This window comes from Leucoraja erinacea, chromosome 7 (genome assembly GCF_028641065.1).
Source record: "Leucoraja erinacea ecotype New England chromosome 7, Leri_hhj_1, whole genome shotgun sequence".
NCBI lineage: Eukaryota > Metazoa > Chordata > Chondrichthyes > Rajiformes > Rajidae > Leucoraja > Leucoraja erinaceus.
Window position 1 is genome coordinate 49887454 of NC_073383.1, and position 20148 is coordinate 49907601.

General features: G+C 41.6%; 1 protein-coding gene across 6 annotated transcripts in view; it reads right to left on the reverse strand.

The window, feature by feature from the left end:
• The window catches only part of nme9 (NME/NM23 family member 9), a 141725-nt gene that overhangs the window by 35375 nt on the left and 86202 nt on the right, over nt 1-20148 (reverse strand). For 5 of the 6 annotated variants that reach the window (XM_055638551.1, XM_055638549.1, XM_055638548.1 and 2 more), the window contains 10 exons: nt 18401-18504; nt 17705-17776; nt 13726-13842; nt 12705-12780; nt 11570-11652; nt 7021-7113; nt 6203-6357; nt 3969-4168; nt 3484-3628; nt 1409-1516 (listed from right to left, as the gene is read on the reverse strand). In XM_055638551.1, the coding sequence (XP_055494526.1) occupies nt 1409-1516; nt 3484-3628; nt 3969-4168; nt 6203-6357; nt 7021-7113; nt 11570-11652; nt 12705-12780; nt 13726-13842; nt 17705-17776; nt 18401-18504 (1153 nt within the window). The remainder of the gene's footprint in view (nt 1-1408; nt 1517-3483; nt 3629-3968; nt 4169-6202; nt 6358-7020; nt 7114-11569; nt 11653-12704; nt 12781-13725; nt 13843-17704; nt 17777-18400; nt 18505-20148) is intronic. The other variant, XM_055638550.1, reaches the window with a different exon arrangement.

Here is a 20148-nt window from a genome sequence, read left to right on the forward strand (position 1 = left end):
GACTATGATTATGAATCTAGATTCCGTCCTTCCAGATAGATTTTTATGTCATCTTCCAAGACAAATGTACTCCCTTGCTCATTAATTATCTCTCAGCTGCTGACTTAAAAAAAATAATTCAAAGTGCCTCTACCACCCTTTGAGGAAGAGAGTTACAGAGACTCATCATGATTTGAGAGAAGGTTATGCCTCATTTGGAGTGAGGTAGGTTCCAGTTGCTAGGCTTGGTCCTGCCTTCCCCGGACCAACTATTCATCCCCTTCAAATTTCTACCGGTATCGGTGAACCGTTCAAGTTGTCACTGCCATAGTTAAGGATGCATTCAATGCCACATCCAGTGGTGATTCTCGCTCAACAATGCAGTAAATCCAGTTCATGCTCACACTGGCACCATTTCCCCTCATTAGCAAACGGACACAATGACTGATGACATTGTTTTGTTTTACCCTTTTACTTTCCTGACATTACAGGAGAAATGATGAAAGGCTTAATTATATTAATCGAAAGTGATATATTTTCAAATGGCAATAAAGAAATATGCCTTTGGCACACACCAATAATTTCTTTCATCCAAAACATTCATCGAATGAGATTTTCTGACCAATTATTTTTCTCTCCAGATGTTAGTTATCAGCTGAGGTAATTGCATGAGTACATGGAGCCCCACTGCATTTTGTCAAATGACCTTTATTTCTGCATTTGCCTAGATAACGGCTGTCGGAAGTACACTTCATAATTAATGTCTGTACTTAAATAGTTTAGTTTAGTGATACTGCATGGAAACAGGCCCTTCGGCCCACCGATTCCACGCCAACCATCACACGCCATTCACACTAGTTCTATGTTATCCCATTTTCTCATCCACTCCCTGCATATTAGGAACAATTCTATTGAAGCCAATTCACTGACAACCCCACATAGCTCTGGGATGTGGGAGGAAACTGAAACACCCAGAGGAAACCTTCACAGTTACAAGGTAAACATGCAAACTCCACACAGACAACACCCGAGATCAGAATCAAACTGATGTCTTTGGCTCTGTGAGACAGCAGCTCTATCGGCTATGCCACTGTGCCGCCCTTGGTCTATCCTCATCCAGCATTCTCCTAATGCAAATAAGAGCAAGAGCCACTAACTAGTGATCAGAAGTCTAGCAGCACAAAAATAATTTCTGCATCTTTATATCATTTATTATCATTGCCTTGACTAACATCAGTTAACTCAAGCAGTCCATGCTCAAACCTCTTAAAGCACTCTGTCCATGCCTTATCAGGAGCCACTGAGGCATCTGAGGAACAGTCAGTTCATTTTATTAATAAAGTAAAGGAGCATATTATCATATTTTCTTAAAATAAAACCATTCCAGGTCAGTGCAAAAAAGATCTTGCAGATATTTTAAATTCTATACCTTTCAGGGGCTTCCTCTTTTGCTTGACTCACATCCTTGGGTCCTAGCAGATCCCTCCAATGTACAACCGCATCTTTGCTGGCAAGGGCCAGTGCAAGTACAGGGCCGCTACAAGGAAGCACAGGATAATGATAATGCTGGACCAATAGGTTAGTGGGTGAAAAATTTACAAAAGATAGATAGTTGATTAATCAAAGGAGCTTCAATCTAAAACAAAATTTGGCTGTGAAGATTGAAGCCCTCCATCTATTGTCTTCTGGTATTTCCCATCTTTGTTTCAAGGGAAAATAATTCCTCTCATCAAAATAAAACATTGCAGGTGATGTTGAGTTATGTTCTGCTGAGCAAAACTACCACCCTCTGCCACTCCCAAAGATCAGAAAGAGCTGGCTGCCTGCACTTGCAAGACAGTTTTAGTATTGCTTTCCCCTGATCTATATTTTTAAGTGAAGTGGTCACTGCTCCTCCACCCACCAATTTAGTCAAAGGCATTTTATTTTCTGCAAATATAGCCAGTTGATCTCAAACTGAAGTCATTTAATTTCTTACTGAAGGCTTGCACCCATTATCGAACACAAACTTTTGGTGGGCATGAACACCTATTGCGCAATGTTTAACAGCAAGGCTGCCCTGACAAAGAAGGATTGTCTCAGATTCTCTCGACAAGCTTTTTCTGGGTAATTATGGTTTGTTCAGATCTCAAAGTATTTCTAGTATCAAAGGATGAATAAAAAGCATGACACCCAAAAAAAAATGTGTTGCTAAAGGTTCATTGCTTGCAGACAATTTCATCGAAATATTCCAGACTCCCTACATTTCAATCTGGTAAATGTGTTTCAATGTCTAAGCCAAGCTGCTGAGAACTTTCTTCCGATGCCGGACTTCCATCATTCCGGGGAGAGGGCCTGAAACATCGGGCCGCCGTAGCGGCAACTGCGGAGGCCTCAAATAGGCCCCGACCACGGGTGAACATAGAGGAGTGGACTGAACTTTGCTGCCTTCCCTCACAGTGGGAAATGTTGATCCCGCTGTGGGTTGGGGGGGGTGTTTTTTATGTTTAATGTTAAATTCTATAATGTTGTGTTTATCTTATTTGTGTGCTGCAATGGCAACTCAAATTTCACTAAACCAATTTGTGTATGTGACAATAAATGTCCTTTGTCCTTTGCTATCTACCTCTTTGTTGACCCTCAGACTATCATTGATCGGACTTTGTTGGCTTTACCTTGCACTAAACGTTATACCCCCAGGTACCTATACACCATAAATACATTGATTGTAATCATATTTTGTCTTTCTGCTGACAGGATAGCGCACAACAAAAACCTTTCACTGTACCTCTGTACACATGACAATAAACGGAGGTTAAAGGGTTTTTAATATTCGGAGGAAGAAATGTGACAGGGTTATGGCAGGGAGCAAGAGAAAGAGGATACAATACAATGATAGTCCATGGCAACTAAAGCCTGGTGGAGGTGGAAATGCAGAATGGTCATCTGAAGTTACCAAGGGAATTTGGAAGGAATACTGGAAATGGTTCCAATGTGATCGCCTCCACATCAAGGAGATTTTAAGGCACAGATTGAAAGATTCTTGATTAGTACAGGTGTCAGGAGTTATAGGGAGAAGGCAGGAGAATGGGGTTGAGAGGGAAAGATAGATCAGTCATGATTGAATGGTGGAGTACACTTGATGGGCTGGATGGTCTAATTCTGCTCATATAACTTATGAATGTATGAATTTATTAACTTGTGTGACCACATTGCAGAACACTTCCATGACTAAACATTCAATCTGTTTGTTTTAACTGTGAGCTTCCAATCACCTGTGGCATTCATGTTCTGTATCACTGCAACTTCAACCTTTCTATCCCACCCTGAGGACAGAAAAAATAGATCTGAATTTTAGATAATTAACTACCAGGGTATTTATTCCAAATCAATTGCGATACCAATCATATGCATAAAGGTGACCAATAATACACAGCATCCATGTGAGATTATGTAGGCATTCTGTAATATCTGCAGCCTCTAAATCTACTCAAATGCTAAAAAGAAACATGTGAGAAGTGGTACCTGGTCATGTTCTGAAGGAGTGCTGGGAAATAATCTTCCTCTGTGTGCTCTCTGTAAAATTCATAAACTTGTTGTTCCGTCAATAAGATCTCCTTCTGCAAGGCCACCACTAAGCCAGCCTCACTAATCTTCTGCAGGATGGAATCTGCACATCAGGAGTAAAGAATTTACATTAGATAAGTTGATGCAGAGAATTTGGAATGATGAAATAGTTGGACGGCATGCATTAAAAATACCTTAAAGTCTAATGGGGTTTAATTTAAAGTTTATTAATGGCAAGGCTGAGCATAATATTAAAATTCAAAGTCATGTGGGCAAACCATAGTTTTTTTACCATAATTGACTGGAACAAGTAATTGAAATCCTCTGGAAATATTTCACATTTTTAAATTATGTGTTCTAGTCTCTCGCTCATCAGGGTCATCATTGTGCATACGGCCACATTCAGAGGGCCTGTGGTGCAGTATTAAGCAAATCAATCTCACCCTTCCTCTCCTTTAAGATATCCGGCCTGATCAGAGCCAGGGTCTTCTCCACACGTTGGTCAGGCTCAGCAAGATTCTGGGCTTCAGAGCTTGCCCCAAAGTTCGGGAAGAAGAAGCCAAGTTCCCTGGAAGCCTGCTCCTTGTCATCACATCCATGAACTGCATTGAACAGCTTCTCAGTACCATAGAGAGCACGGAGGCTTTGGAGAAAAACCCATGAAGAATTAGAAAGCAATCAGCAGGCCAGGCAAGCTCCCTGTAACTTCATTGTTACTTAAAGCAAATAAGTTGGCATATTTAAAGCTTGTCTCATATGTTATCGTCTCTTGCCTTGAATATATTTTCTTTATACGTAAGCACGTTGTTCTCTTTTAAAACATTTCTCTCCCTATTGCACATCTATCTACATTGAATAATTGAGGGGCTTAACAAGGTGATTGTACATCAGATTTGCTGTAGATCATTCTCTCACAAGCTAACCACCTCTCCTTGGTGTTCAACAGTATAACCATTGTTGAATCTCTCACCATTACTATCCTGGAAGCACAATTAAACAGAACCATAACTAGACTAGTAACATATATACAGTGGCTACCACAAAAGGTCACAGGTCAGATATTCTGTGGTGAGTAAATCACCTCCAGGCTGCATGACATCTTTCCACTCACGACAAGGCTCAACACACTCACAGTGGAGAAGGAAAATCCAGGGCCTTTGTTCCAAAAGGATGGAGTACAAAAGTAGAAACCTTTTGGTCCAGCTATATAAAGCTCTTACGAGATTGCGGATATATATAGCCCTGGAATATTGTGTATGGTTTGTTTACCCAAAGAAGGGTATTCTCGTGATAGAGGGATAATAATAAAGGTTCAGCTGATTGGTTGGTGAGCTGGGATGGTGAGGAGAGATTGAGCAATCCTCTAGAATTTAGAAAATGAGATAGACAATAGATAATATGTGCAAGAGTAGGCCATTCGGCACTTCGTGCCAGCACCACCATTCACTGTGGTCATGGCGGATCATCCACAATCAGTACCCCATTCCTGCCTTCTTCCCATATCCCTTGACTCTGCTATCTTTAAAAGCTATATCTAACTATCTCTTGACAGCAACCAGAGAATTGGCCTCCACTGCCTTCTGAGGCAGAGAATTCCACAGATTCACAACTCTCTGTGTGAAAAGGTTTTTCCTCATCTCCGTTCCAAATGACTTACCCTTTTTCTTAAACTGTGGTCCCTGGTTGTGGACTCCCCCAACATCGGGAACATGTTTCCTGCCTCTATGTTTGAATGAGATGAGATCTCATTCAAACATACCAAATGTTCAAGGGGCATGACAGGGTAGAGATAGTGTTGACACTTCCCTTGGCTAGTGTGCCTAAACTAGCAGTCACTGTCTCAGAATAAGGTATCAGCCTCAGGACAGAAAAGAGGACTATCTGCACTAAGAGTACGGTGAATCATTGCAATTCTCTATCTAAGATGATTGTGGAAGCTCAGTCACTGAGTATATTCAAGGCAGAGTGCTATATGTTTAAACTTCAAAAGAATTAGATATATGGAATCAGGGTGGAAAAATTAGGCCCAGGTAAAAGATTAGTGATGATATTGATCGGCACGTCAGAGACAAAATATTATAAATTGCTCCTTTTTCTTTTTTATACATCTGCTCTTCTTTGCTGGATAAGTCCACTTTCAACAAAACTGAATAAGTCGACACCATCCAGGGCATTGCTCCACCCTTAGCCAACCCTACGATGTACAATTCTATCCACCATGCTAAACATTTTTTCCTATCCTGCTGATGTTCTATAGCTGAACTGTTCACCACCACAAGATGCATTGCAGCAACTCACTCAGCTTTCTACAACACATCTCCCAAACGTACAGCAGATGCCACCAAGAGGGAAAATAGCTGGGAACATAACCTCTAACTGTTCTGATTTAAACAAGTGTCAATGATACATCATCGTTGCTGGGTCTGAATCCTACACTCCCCAGCTAACAACACTGTGACTCTCATCATACAGGTTGTAGCTGATCAGGAAGACGGGGCACTATCATACTTTCAAGGGTACATAGGGATAGACAGTAAATGCTAGTCATGTCTACGACATTTACTTCAAAGGAATGTATACGGTCCTTCAAAAGTTGGCTTGATTAATTCAAGTACCTCTGTGCCTCCTGGATCAAACCATAGCATATTACTGCACTGTTTGCAACGTTCTCCAGTACCTTTCAGGTTTCTCCTGCCTTGCAATTTCTACATCAGTTGGGCCAATAAATTCTCTCCACTGTGGAATGACATCGTCTGTTCCTTCAGGTTTCGATATGATCAGAACCCGGCAGGGCCCACTTGACATGAAGTGAATTAGCTCTTCAAAATGAGGCTAAGATGTCAAGAAAAACAATGTTGTTAAATCAGTACACATGCTCAGAAGTATTACATTTTTTCTATAATGCTTTATGGTACGAAACATTCTTTCTTCTTTCCTTTGGGCTTTCACTGATAGTCAGGTGTGAAGACACGGAGTTGGTGACGAATGCCCAGGTTTCCTTTACTGCGTCTCAGCCACACCTCTATCATTCATTTTCTGCTTTAAGTCACACGGAGACACACTATCCGTATCCTTATAGGGAACGGACAACTATCCTCGGCCCTCAACCTGGTAGCAAAATCGAGGGGAGTTAGGTCAGATTGCAGATGTCCTGAAATTTAGAACTTCAGTTTTTGGAAATTCGGTGGGATGTTAGGCATGTGATAAAAGGGCTTAACAGGCTTGGTACAGGGGTAATAATTCTGCTGAGTGGCACATCTCAAACCAGGGATCAGAGAGAGATGAGAAATTTCCACACCAAGATTCATGTCAATTATTACAAATCTCCACCTATGAACAATGTGGAGACTTAGTCACTGAGTTTATTGAAAAATTGATGGGCTTTGGGAATCAAGAAATCAAGGCATGTGGGGCAAGGCCTGGGTTGCGGGTGTTTGATGTCCACCTTTTCTCCCATTGATCAGCATTCAAATACCCAATGATCTTCACACCCACCTCCTCCGACGTGTGTTGGTAGAGGTCACGTGCTTCCTCTTCTGTTAATGTCCGCTCCTCATGACAGATAATTTCAAAACCTACTTCCTGGACCTAAGGATACCCAAAATCATAAGCAGGAACTTAGTGTTTTTAATTAACAAAACCACAGGAACCATTAGTGCCTTATGTACTTACGTATTTCTAAGACCGACCACATTATGACGTCCACATTGTCTTCATGGACTTTTGTCAAATGCCTCACAAAAGTCCATGAAGATAACATCCATTTCCATACCCTTATCAATTACCTTTGCCACCTCAAAAAACACAATCTTCATAAGGCATGATCTAGCCTATGCCAACTGCCCCTAATTAGTCCATTCGTTTTTGGATGTGGGTAAATCCTAAATTAAGGGCTGTACATTTCCTTTCCTTGCTTCTCTCAATAACCTGGGATAGATACCATTAGGCCCTGAGGCCTTATCTGTCATAATAAACCCAACACCATCTCCTTCTTGATCTCAAAATACTGACATATTAGTATATACAGTGCATTTAGAAAGTATTAAGACCCCTTCACTTTTTCCACATTTTGTTACGTTACAGCTTTATTCTAAAATGGATTAAATTCATTTTTTTAATCATCAATCTACACACATTACCCTGTAATAAAAAAAGCAAAAACAGGTGTTTAGAAAGTTTTGCAAAGTAATTAAAAATAAATAACTGAAATATCACATTTACATAAGTATTCAGACCCTTTACTCAGTACTTTGTTGAGGCACTTTTGGCAGCGATTACAGCCTCAAGTCTTCTTGGGTATGACGCTACAAGCTTGGCACACCTGTATTTGGGTAATTTCTCCCATTCCTCTGAGCAGACACTCTTAAGCTCAGTCAGGTTGGATGAGGAGCATTGATGCACAGCTATTTTCAGGTCCTTCCAGAGATGTTTGATCGGGTTCAAGTCCGAGCTCTGGCTGGGCCATTCAATGACACTCAGACTTGTCACAAAGCCACTCCTGTGTTGTCTTGGCTGTGTGCTTAGGGTCGTTGTCCTGTTGGAAGGTGAACCTCCACCCCAGTCTGAGGTCCAGAACGCTCTGGACTTTGCTCCGTTCATCTTTACCTCAATCCTGACTAGTCTCCCAGTTTCTGCCGCTGGAAAACATCCCCGTAGGTAGGTATGGTATTGGCCAGGTGATGAGCGGTGCCTGGTTTCCTCTAGACTTGACGCTTGCCATTCAGGATGAAGAGTTCAATCTTGGTTTCATCAGACCAGAGAGTCTTGTTTCTCATGCCTTTTGGCAAACTCCAAGCAAGCTGTCATGTGCCTTTTACTGAGGAGTGGCTTCAGTCTGGTCACTCTACCATAAAGGCCTGGTGGTGGAGTGCTGCAGATATAGTTGTTCTTCTGGAACGTTCTCCCATCTCCACAGAGGAACTCTGGAGCTCTGTCAGAGTGACCACTGGGTTCTTGATCACCTCTCTGACCAAGCCATTTCTCCGCCGATTGCTCAGTTTGGCCGGGCGGCCAGCTCTATGAAGAGTCCTGATGGTTCCAAAGTTCTTCCATTTAAGAATGATGGAGGCGACTGTGCTCTTCGGAACCTGCATCTTCTTCTTCTTCTATATAGTGTTTTTTGGCGGTTGGCAAACAACTTTTTTGGTGCATTACCGCCACCAACTGGCATGGAGTGTGGATCAAACAACACCATTACATACACTAATATCCTATATCCTTCCGAACTTCGGGACCTGCAATGCTGCAGAAATTGTTTTATACCCTTCCCCAGATCTGTGTCTCGACACAATCATGTCTCGGAGGTCTACAGACAATTCCTTCGACTTCATGGCTTGGTTTTTGCACTGTCAGCTGCAGGACCTTATATAGACAGGTGTGTGCCTTTCCAAATCATGTCCAATCAATTTAATTTACCACTGGTGGACCAATCAAGTTGTAGAAACATCTCAAGGATAATCAATGGAAACAGGATGAAACTAAGCTCCATTTTGAGTGTCATAGCAAAGGGTCTGAATACTTATGTAAATGCGATATTTCAGTTATTTCTTTTTAATTACTTTGCATAAATTTCTAAACACCTGTTTTCGCTTCTTTATTCTGGGGTATTGTGTGTAGATTGATGGTTAAAAATATGAATTTAATCCATTTTAAAATAAGGCTGTCATGTAACAAAATGTGGAAAAAGTGAAGGGGTCTGAATACTTTCTGAATGCATTGTATACTGCACTGATTGTACTAACTTTGTGTCCGACTCCTTGGTGAATATCATTGCAAAGTACATGTTAAGTACCTCAGGCCAGGTTTTTAACACAGAGCCTTTTTAAAAGCCTTTAAAAGGCTTTTAGATAGGCACATGAATATGCATGGAACGGAGGAGTATGGATCACATGAGGAGATGAGTTTAATGTGAAATTATGTTCTGCAAAGACATTGAGGGCTGAATGGTATGTTCCTGTGTTACACCGTTGTATGTTTTATGCTCTAAATATAAAGTGCTAGGTGATGATGTTTAAAAATAATCATTATGTCACAGAAGGGGGCCTTGCATCATTTGAAAAGGGGTTTCCATTAAAATCAGATGAGATGATTTATTTTTCTCTTTTGACTGAACTCTTTACCTCAGAGGTGGAGGGAGACCCTTTGAATATTTTAAGGCAGATGGAGTTAGGTATTTGATAAACAAGAGAGTGAGTTACTGCCCTTAATTTTAAATGTGTAACTCTTGGTACTTCAACCATCTTCCAATGGGAACAGTTTCCTTTTCTTTACACAAGAGTCAAGAGTCAAGAGAGTCAATTTAATTGTCATTTGGACCCCTGGAGGTCCAAACGAAATGCCGTTTCTGCAGCCATACATTACACACAAATAGACCCCAGACACAACATAATTACATTTTACATAAACATCCATCACATAGCTGTGATGGAAGGCCAAATAAACTTATCTCTCCACTGCACTCTCCCCCCCCCCGATGTCAGAGTCAAAGTCATAGCCCCCGGCTGGCGATGGCGATTGTCCCGCGGCCATTAAAGCCACGCCGGGTTGTGCGAGGTCGCACACCGGGTCTTGGTGTTGGAGCCCCCGGTGTGCGCTCGCAGAGTCCCGAGGCCATTCCAAGCCTCGCGGGGCAGTGATGTTAGGCCCCGCTCCAGGAGCTCTTCAACCCCGCAACTCGGGCGGGAGAATTCGCCGTTGCAGGAGCCCCGAAAAGCGGTCTCCCTCCAGGGAGCCGCGGGCTCCCGGTTCCCGCCATCCACAGACCTGTCGTTGGAGCCTCCGACTCTCCGGTAGCAGCAGCAGCAGCAGCGGCAGCGCTCCTCCACCGCTCCACCCGCTCCGGACTCGGCCAGCTCCGCGACGGTGAGGTGAGTCGGCACCAGAGTCCCCGGCTTCTTCCCGTTGGAGGCCGCTCCTCGTTGCGACCTCAACGACACCTGAGACCCGACGAGAAAAGGTCGGATCTCCAGTGCAGGGAGAGATTCAAAAAGTTTCCCCACCCCTCCCACCCCACCACACACACACCCCAACATAAAATAACAAAAACTACATAAAAACACAGACAAAAAATAATAAAAACGCGGACAGGCTGCAGAGGCCGCTGCTGGCCAGAGCCGCGCCGCCTACCGTGAAATCTAGAACACAGTTTCAATTAAACAGGATCTTCTAGACTTCAACAAAATCAGTTCTCAACCTCTTTGCTCTGAGAAAAACAACTCCACGTTCTCCATTCCAATCTAACAGCTGAAATCCAAACTCATAGAACCGAAAACCTTTGCTGTCCACAAAATAAAAACATTGAATGAACTTAAACAGGTCAGTCGGCATCTGTGAAGGGGTAAACAGAATTACAATTTCAGATACAAAAACATAGCTTTGAATAATCGGAGCTTTGTTCTTTTCCCCACAGATGCTGCCTGACCTGTGGAGTATTTCTGGAGCATCTATTTCACGTCTTCAACTTGCAATATATTTTGCTTCTTTAGCAATCTCACCACCAATCCATCTTTACCAGTTCACTATATAGGGATTGACACAAAATGCTGAAGTAACTCAGCAGGACAGGCAGCATCTCTGGAGAGAAGGAATGGGTGACATTTCAGGTCGAAACCCTTCATCAGACTAGTTAAGGAAAAGGGAAGCAAGAGATAAAGGCAATGATGTAGAGATAAAGAACAAATCACCTCTCACCTCTTGTTGTTCTTTATCTCTCTCTGTCTATATCTCTCATTTGTTCTTTATCTTTGTCTATATCTCTCATTTACCTTTTCCCTAACTAGTCCGAAGAAGGGTCTCGACCCGTATCGTCACCCATTCCTTCTCTCCAGAGGTGCTGCCTGTCCCACTGAGTTACACCAGCTTTTTGTGTCTATCTTGGTTTATACCGGTACCTGCAGTTCCTTCCTACACAAGGTCTAGGGATTTCCATGTTCCGGAGTCAGAGTGAAATTGAAATACAAAGATGAGTTGCAAACTTGTGCATTGATTGACAGTAAATGTCCCCAGTTAAGTTATAACACTAATAGTTTGAAGTTCTGTTTCTCACCTTCATTATAATTTCATCTGCTTTCCCGTGAGCCACGGCATCAGGTTTGATGATTGCCACTGTAAATGACTTGTTGGCAGTAACTGCATCAAACAAACAAAGGGTTTGTGACATGCACAAGTAAATTCATTTATTGAATGGCTCTTTGATACATTGAACAAATTTAAGAACGCTCTAACGAAAGTGTTCAAATGATTGAGTTTTTGTCAGGATTCCAAGCATCTGGGAATATCTTTCAATATATGTCTTACTGCTGCCCCCTAAAGACTGATGTACAAACCACCCTATGAAAACTAAAGCAAATCCACACAACATGAGTGAACTCAGCAGGTCAGGTAGCGTTTCATAGGTGATATTTCTGGTCGAGACTCTTCTTCCAACCGATTATAGGAGGAGGGAGAAAACTGGAAGAAATGTTGGACTGGGACAAAGCCAGGCCCAAAACACTGGTGTAACTCAACGGGTCAGACAGCATCTCTAAAGAAAAGGAATAGATGACGTTTCGGGTCTTCCTTTGAAGAAGGATCTCAACCCAAAAGGTCTCCTATTTCTTTTCTCCAATGATTCTATCTGACTTGCTGAACTACTCCAGCTTTGAAGGGTTCCGACCTGAAACATTATCTGTTCCCCCAACACTTTGTTTATTTGCGCATTATCTATCTCAAGTTACACAGGATTACCCTAACGCTGCCTTGACTAAGATCAGTTGATTCTGTATAAATCAGAGATTGAAACTGTGACTTCTTGACCTTCAAGTGTCAGTATTGCTTGAGATATTGCCAGTTTTATGCTAATAGCTCTCGCAAATACTGTAACTGATTATTTGTGTCCAGTTCTGCACATTAAGTCACTACACTGTTACACTGCACCAGAAGGGAGGAAACAGTCAAAATGAAAGAGGGAGACAGGAAAAAATATCACTGGATGGTTGACCAGCTGCTTTCTGCCCGGTGATGGTTGTCAGCATCTGCAACATGAGGGAAAGTCTTTTTTTTTTTCCACTTGATGATTTCAAGGCTGTCCATTTTCATTTGACATTGTGACTAACTGAACTAATGTATGCCCCTCCACCCTATTGATGGGAAAATGTGGATAACCATGATGATATTCTTCTGCTCAAAATTTCATTGCTTACCCAACTTCTCCTCTTCATCATCTTGCATCACTGTCACTTCCTCTTTTTCTTCTTCCACTAGGCCTTCGTCTTTGATCTGTACCCAAAAATAAATCAAAGCTGAAGTTATTTGCCTTGTTAAAAAGTACTTCAAAGATTTTTCTAACTGGATGAGACAGAAGGGATATTTAATTAAGGTGTATAATTTTATAATATCCAAATAGACTGAATGTTAAGAACTAACGTTCCGAAACAGAGAGCTCAATAACCAGAGAACTTGGATCAATAGTAAATGGTTTTGGAATCCCTGCAGACGGATGATTCAAACCTGTGCTCCATTACTCTGTGGCTCCATGTGCTTCTCTGCGATTAATAAAAGCTGGAAAGGGTACAGAAGATTTACAAGAATGTTGCCAGGACTAGAGGATGTGAGCTATAGGGAATGGTTGAGTAGGCTGGGACTCTATTCCTTGGAGTGCAGGAGGATGAGGGGTTATCTCATAGAGGTGTATAAGATCATGAGAGGAACAGATCAGGTAGATACATAGAGTCTCTAGCCTAGAGGAGGTGAATCGAGAACCAGAGGACATAGGTTTAAGGTGAAGGGGAAACGATTTAATAGGAATCTGAGGGGCAACTTTTTCACACAAAGGGTGGTGGATGTATTGAACAAGCTGTCAGAGGACGTAGCTTAGGCAGGGACTATCCCAACATTTAAGAAACAGTTAGACAGGTACATGGATAGGACAGGTTTGGGGGGACATAGACCAAATGGGGGCAGGTGGGACTAGTGTGGCTGTGACATGTGTGGGCAAGTTGGGTCAAAGGGCCTGTTTCCACACTGTATCACTCTATGACTATGATAATAAAAATAAAATTAATCCCTTAAAGAAAATATGGATGTTGGTGCTGATGACAGGTCTGGGAGATTTTTCAAGCCTAGATGATGTACAAAAACAAAAGGTGATGGAAAAATGAAATATTTAATTTTATGGAAGATATTAGCCTCAACTCAGGACTGTTTTGTCAGTACTGGTCTCACCGCTTTGCGTTCACCTCCATCGTCAAGCACCTTCCTTTCTGTGGCTAAGTGTTCCAGAATGAAATTCTGCAGCAATGGTGCATTTGCTCCCCTGACAACAGCAACCAGTTGACCTCCCTGCAAACACAGAAAGCACAACAACAGCAAGTTTGAAACATAAGGATAAGCTTCAAGGATAAACTTCCTTGTACCTCCAACATCCAAGCTTTGAGTGGACAGTTCTCATTTCATGGATGTTTCTGCAGCCAAAATAATCAAATGGAACAAGTTGTGTCGGAAGGAACTGCAGATGCTGGTGTAAACCAAAGATAGACACAAAAAGCTTGAGTACTCAGCTGGACAGAGAAGGGATGGGTGACGTTTCGGGTCGAGCCCCTTCTTCAGACTAGTTTGGGATAAGGGAAATGAGAGATATAGACGATCATGTAGAGAGATAAAGAACAATAAATGAAAGATATGCAAAAAAGTAACGATGATAAAGGAAACCGGCCATTGTTTGCCGATTGTTGGGTGAAAACGGGAAGTTGGTGTGACTTGGGTGGGGGAGGGATAGAGAGAGAGGGAATTCCGGGGTTACTTGAAGTTAGATAATTCATAACACTGGGCTGTAAGCTACCCAAGCCAAATATAAGATGTTGTTTCTCCAATTTGCTTTTAGCCTCATTCGGACATTGGAGGAGACCTCGGACAGAAATGTCTGAGTGGGAATGGGAAGGAGAATTAAAGTGTTTAGCAATCAGGAGATCGGGTAGGTTCAGGTGGACTGAGCAAAGTTGTCAGTTGCTCTTCGGTAAAGTCCATTCAGCCCAACCAGTCTCTGCTGGTATTTATACTTCATCCATTTCTCTCACGATAAATCTTCTTTTGTATTTTGTGCGGGAAATCATTAATGCTTTACCATTCGATGTCATGATATTTAGCTGGTATTATACTTACATTGTTCATAAAGAGCATCTAAGTATCTAGACAAGCACTTCAATCGCAAAGGTATAGGAAGCTATAGATCAAGTGCTGGAAAATGGGATTCATGTAGAGAAGTACTTGATGGTCAGGGTGGGCAGAAGGGCCTGTTTCTGTGCTGTCTATGTCTCTATTAAGGCAAAAGAACACAGAGTTCTGGTGTAACTCAGCAGGTCAGGCAGCATCTCTGAAGAACATAATTAGGTGACATTTCAGTCAGGATCTTCACACAATGTTTACGTCGAGACCCTCGTTCAGAAAATGCTGAGAGTGCTGCCTCATGGCTCCGTGTGTCGCAAATTAGGCGCTCCTAGTTTTGATATTAGGGTAATTTAGGTATTTGAAACCATGAAGCTTTTTCCACTAGGCAACTGGTGCCCTCTGAAAATGTTCTCCTAGAATCTGATAAGATGAAACAAACAAGGAGAGAATTCGTATGGTGAAACTTTCCCTCTTCTTCTTTCTCCTCAGTTCTCCAGGACGAAAAATCGCTGAAAGACCCCGTCGCAAAAGGTAATATTAGTTGGTTTCCACCCAAGCTTCCGTCCAGCCTATAAATACATTGGTGCCCTATTAGTAACATTGGTGCCCTTCTGAAATAGCCCAGAGAGAGCTGCTCTAATAAGTAGCAGTGCAGTCTAGGAACTGAAAGTTGCCAAGGTGCTGATGAGTTCACAGGTGCACTTCTCAAATTTGAGTTCAGCTGTGATCAGCCATGTTGTCATTAAATAAATCAGTGGGAGAATTGGCCTACAAGCCTGCATTTACCAAGGAAAATGTAATGGAAGCTGGGAAATCAGGGGCATGAACAATAATGTCCAAAAAAAAAAATCTACATTACAAAAGAGAAGGTGTTGGTGATGATGTGGCACATAAAGTTGGATAAATCCCTAAGCCCTGATCAAGTGTACCCTAGGACATTGTGCAGAGCAAGGAAATAAATTACAGGGGCCTGGCAGAGACGTTATATTTTCCTAAACCAAGCGCTATTGTTCACCTTCATAGGAGGGCTGTAAGGACTGCCAGAAAGCTGATTTAAAAGTGGTGACTTTGAATTTACAGCCTAATTTTGAAAGGCAAGGACTGAATAGGCAGCATAGCCATTTCCATGGCCTATAAATTAATTGAGTTCTTTAAAGAGAAACGAAGATTTCAAAATCAGGTGGTAGACATTATCGTGAATTAAAGCTTTATGAATATTCATTTAGCTGTCAAAAGTTGGGCTGTGGGAATGCTGGGCAAGCTAGCAAATTGGGTACAAAATTGGCTTGATGGAAAGAATCAGGGTAGTAATGGAGGGTTGTTTTTCAGTTTGGATGCCTGAGATCAGTGGTGTCCCAGAGGAATCAATCAATGTCAGATATTTTTGGATGGGAATGTCAGTATTTATATAAGAAATAGATAGATGTTTAGATCTAGTAATTGAAGTTTGAAATTTGCTACACTTGGGTAACTAATTATATGTTTCAATTTCAGGTCATCCAAGTTAGATTATTTTATATTACATGTTTGGATCAGGGAAATGGGACAAGGAATCTACGACCAAAACATAGGCATTTTCGGCAAGACATCAAGAAAGACAAACACAGTGAATAACATGACTGAGTGTTGTTAATTTTGATACAGTACATAGTTCCCTAAAGGTTAAGACATGGTAAACAGGGTTTGGACAATGCACACCTGCCTTCACATGGGGTTAAGTTTTGTTCATTTCCATAGGGAAATTGATAAGACAACTAGGGGAATACTAAGTGCAGTTCTACCATTACAGGAGTATTAAGAGAAAATGGCCATATCAGGATTTTTGGAAATGGAGGGCTTGAGATTAGATAGGCTGGGGTTTCTGGAGTGAAGGAGGCTGAGGGGTGACTTCATTGAAGTTTATAAAATCACGAGGGGCATAGAGAAGGTGCATAGTCATGGTCTTTTTCTCACGATAAGGGAGTTCAAAACTAAAGAACATAGGATTAAGCTGCGAGAAGAAAGATTTAAAGAGGGTCTGAGAAGCATTTTTTTTCATGTATATGGAACGAGCTGTCTGAGGAAGTGGGAACAAGTACAAAGTTTAAAAGACATTTGGACAGATACATGGATAGGAAAGGTTGAGAGGGGTGTAGGGCAAATGCAGGCAAATGGGACTAGTTCAGGAAGGCAGCGTGGTCAGCAGGAACAAATTTTGCCAAAGATCCTAATTCTGTGCGGTATAACTCCATGCTTCTTTGATTCTATGATCTATTTGATAATTTTCCTACGTCTTCCAAAGAGCAGACCTTTCACCTACATTGATTCTAACATTGGCCTCGAGGAATTGGACTCTGGCCTCATTAGGAATCCAAGAACTTAAGCAAAGTTAAAGCAATGAGTTCAGCAAAACCTCTGCTTGGCTGCCAGTTGGGAAATATGATATCTCACACTGTTATGTAGGGCATTTTGCATCACTCTTCAAAGTGTTCGGCAACCACATTGAAAAGAGGAGGTTAATTTATAAAGGGGAATTTTGTTAAGAACTGGTCATAAGAGTAAATAATATTTGATGTGCATAAATATTAGTTCTGGCCTTCAGAATACAGAGTACACTTTATTCATTGATCGAGGGCCATGCTTTAATATTCCAAGGTAGAAATGATTTTCAGGGAATTATTAAAGATATTCAACTGCTGATTCCACTAAGGCTGATGATGGTGATAACTTATATTGTTTCAGGCTCCTCTGATGCAGGGAGTTAAAGACCACAGGCCTCTCATTTTCAAGCATACATTCTCTGAACCCTATTGGAAAGTCCAGGCATATCTAATACCACGAGGAGTAAGATGTGCAGTGTGAAAATGTCACCACTTCAAAATCAAACTACTATTTTTGAATGTCCATCCCAATGGTTGACAAATTGAACAAAACAGAAGCTGTTATTGTTGAGGTCCATGAAGCTCCAAGACTGGAAGATCCTTGCACGGAAAGGAGCATAACATAATTCCGAAAATGTGTGACCTTTCTGCTTCAAATTAATTTCAGATCAGCTCACCCCAAAGAACAGGAAGGTGGGTTCACATTTCCCTCTGTACCTCTGCAGTGAGTCAATGTTGTCCACTTCAGCCTGGAAGATAAAGGCACGATGACATCAGTGGGTTAGGTGCATTCTGAGAGTGTATTATTTCCACTTTCTAGTATGGTGTTTATTTAGTGGGAATGTACCCAGTTCCACTTGCGAATGGAGCAAATGAGCATCAGGACAGGTCATCAGTTTCCCTGTAAAAACAAAGTTGTTTGTTCATTCAGGCAACACTGGATGGCCAGCATTTCTGGTCCATTCCTCAAGGCACTTGAATGAAGTACCTTGCAAGACCACTGCAGAGGACAGTTAGAGTCATTGTAGTCCTAGATGCCCAAACGGAATGAGTGAACCAAGTAGCCTTTTACAATGGTCAGATAGTTTCACAATCATCACTGGTACTAGTTTAGTTATCCAAATGTATTGCTGGCTAATACACCAGCCTCCATGTTGTGACAGAAGTAAACAGTAGCTGGAGTTGCATTGTTCCAAATGGTTGCATTGTGTCACAGTAGTGAAGCTTCATCCACAGCACTTGAAACACTGTCTCTTTCTCAGATAATGCTTCCACCTGGGGGTTATTTCAAATAAATTGGGGATTTCTTTATGTTGAGTTTCGAATGAAGCCAATCAAGAGGTGACATTCTATACAAATAATTAATATCTTACCACTGCAAAATGCAAGAGGTCATCTCCCAGTTCATTCTTAATCTTCCGAAATAAACTAATCACAGCTTTACATGGACCACACCATGCTTGGTACACATCGACCACTGCCAAAGATTAAATAAGAGTTGCAAATTAATACATTTTATCTGAAATTAACTTGAAACTCCTTCAAAACAGAATAAACAGAAGCAAGTATATAGTACATCATATCATTCATGGGGTAGCATGGTGGCGCAGCAGTGGAGTTCCTGCCTTATATAGAAACATAGAAACATAGCACCAGGGAACTGGGTTCGATTCTGACTACGGGTGCTGTCTAAACAGAGTTTGCACATTCTCCCTGTGACCACGTGGGCTTTCTCCGGGCTCTCCGGTTTTCTCCCACATTCCAAAGACGTACAGGTTTGTAGGTTAATTTGGAAAAATTGTGTGTAGGATAATGTAAGTATACGGGATGATCGCTGGTTAGCGAGACTCAGTGGGCCGGATGGTCTGTTTCCATGCTGTATCTCTAAAGTATAAAGTAAAGTCTAAAGTAAATTAGCATCAATGGAGCGAAGGAAATAGGCAACATTTCAGGCCGAAACCCTTCTTTTTTAAAATTAAAAATGAGGTAGGGAACTGGAGCTGGAAGCCATGAGGTACGAGATGGAGGCGTAGGCAAGTCCCAAGGAAGCAATTTTTTTATTTGCTTCCTCGGGACTTGCCAACACCTCCATCTCATACCTCGTGGCTTCCAGCTCCAGTTCCCTACCTCTTTTTAGTAAAAAAAACACCCGCTGAGTTTCTCCAGCATTTTTGTCTACCTTCAATTGTCCAGCATCTGCAGTTCCTTCTTGAACATTCCAAAGTAAATTAAATCTGAGGCATTTATTTTAACCACTTCATTTTTTTGGATGTGGATATCCCAGACAGACCGGCATTTTTGGTCCATCACCACCATCCCTGAGAAGCTGGTGGTGAGCTGCCTTCTTGAATTAGCACAATCATTTTGCACATGTATTCCCACAATGCAAAAGGGATTCTAGGATATAGACCCAGTGAGGATAATGAATCTAAATCTTTGGTTGTACCATGTGTCGGATGCATTCAGTCATTTTGTTCAAGTTCAAGTTCAAGTGAGTTTATTGTCATGTGTCCCTGTATAGGACAACGAAATTCTTGCTTTGCTTAAGCACACAGAAAATAGTAGGCATTTACTACAAAACAGATAAATGTGTTCATATACTATGATATAAATATATACACATATGAATAAATAAACTGATAAAGTGCAAATAACAGAAAGTGGTTATTAATAATCAGAGTTTTGTCCGAGCCAGGTTTAATAGCTTGATGGCTGTGGGGAAGTAGCTATTCCTGAACCTGGTTATTGCAGTCTTCAGGCTCCTGTACCTTCTACCTTTATTTCTGAGATTTAAACAAGGCAATGTTTATTGCACCTCATCAGCTCTTTCAGGGCAGTGATAGCTAGTGTGGAACTAGGTTCATCTACAGATTAGCAGGCTATCCAGAAAATAATTTGTCCTTGCCACAGTTTTGCTGCAGCTGAAATCCTCATTTATTCCTTGCATTTTGAATGTGCACTTTGCTGCTCTCTGGCCTCCCCCACTACCCACAGTGTCATGTTCATTCCTAAATCCACTACCCATTTAAAATTAAAACTAAGTCCTGTTTGTTCACTGCCTTACACTGGCTGTCAGTATAATGACAGCTGGTAGAACTGCTGCTTCACAAGATCCAGGTTC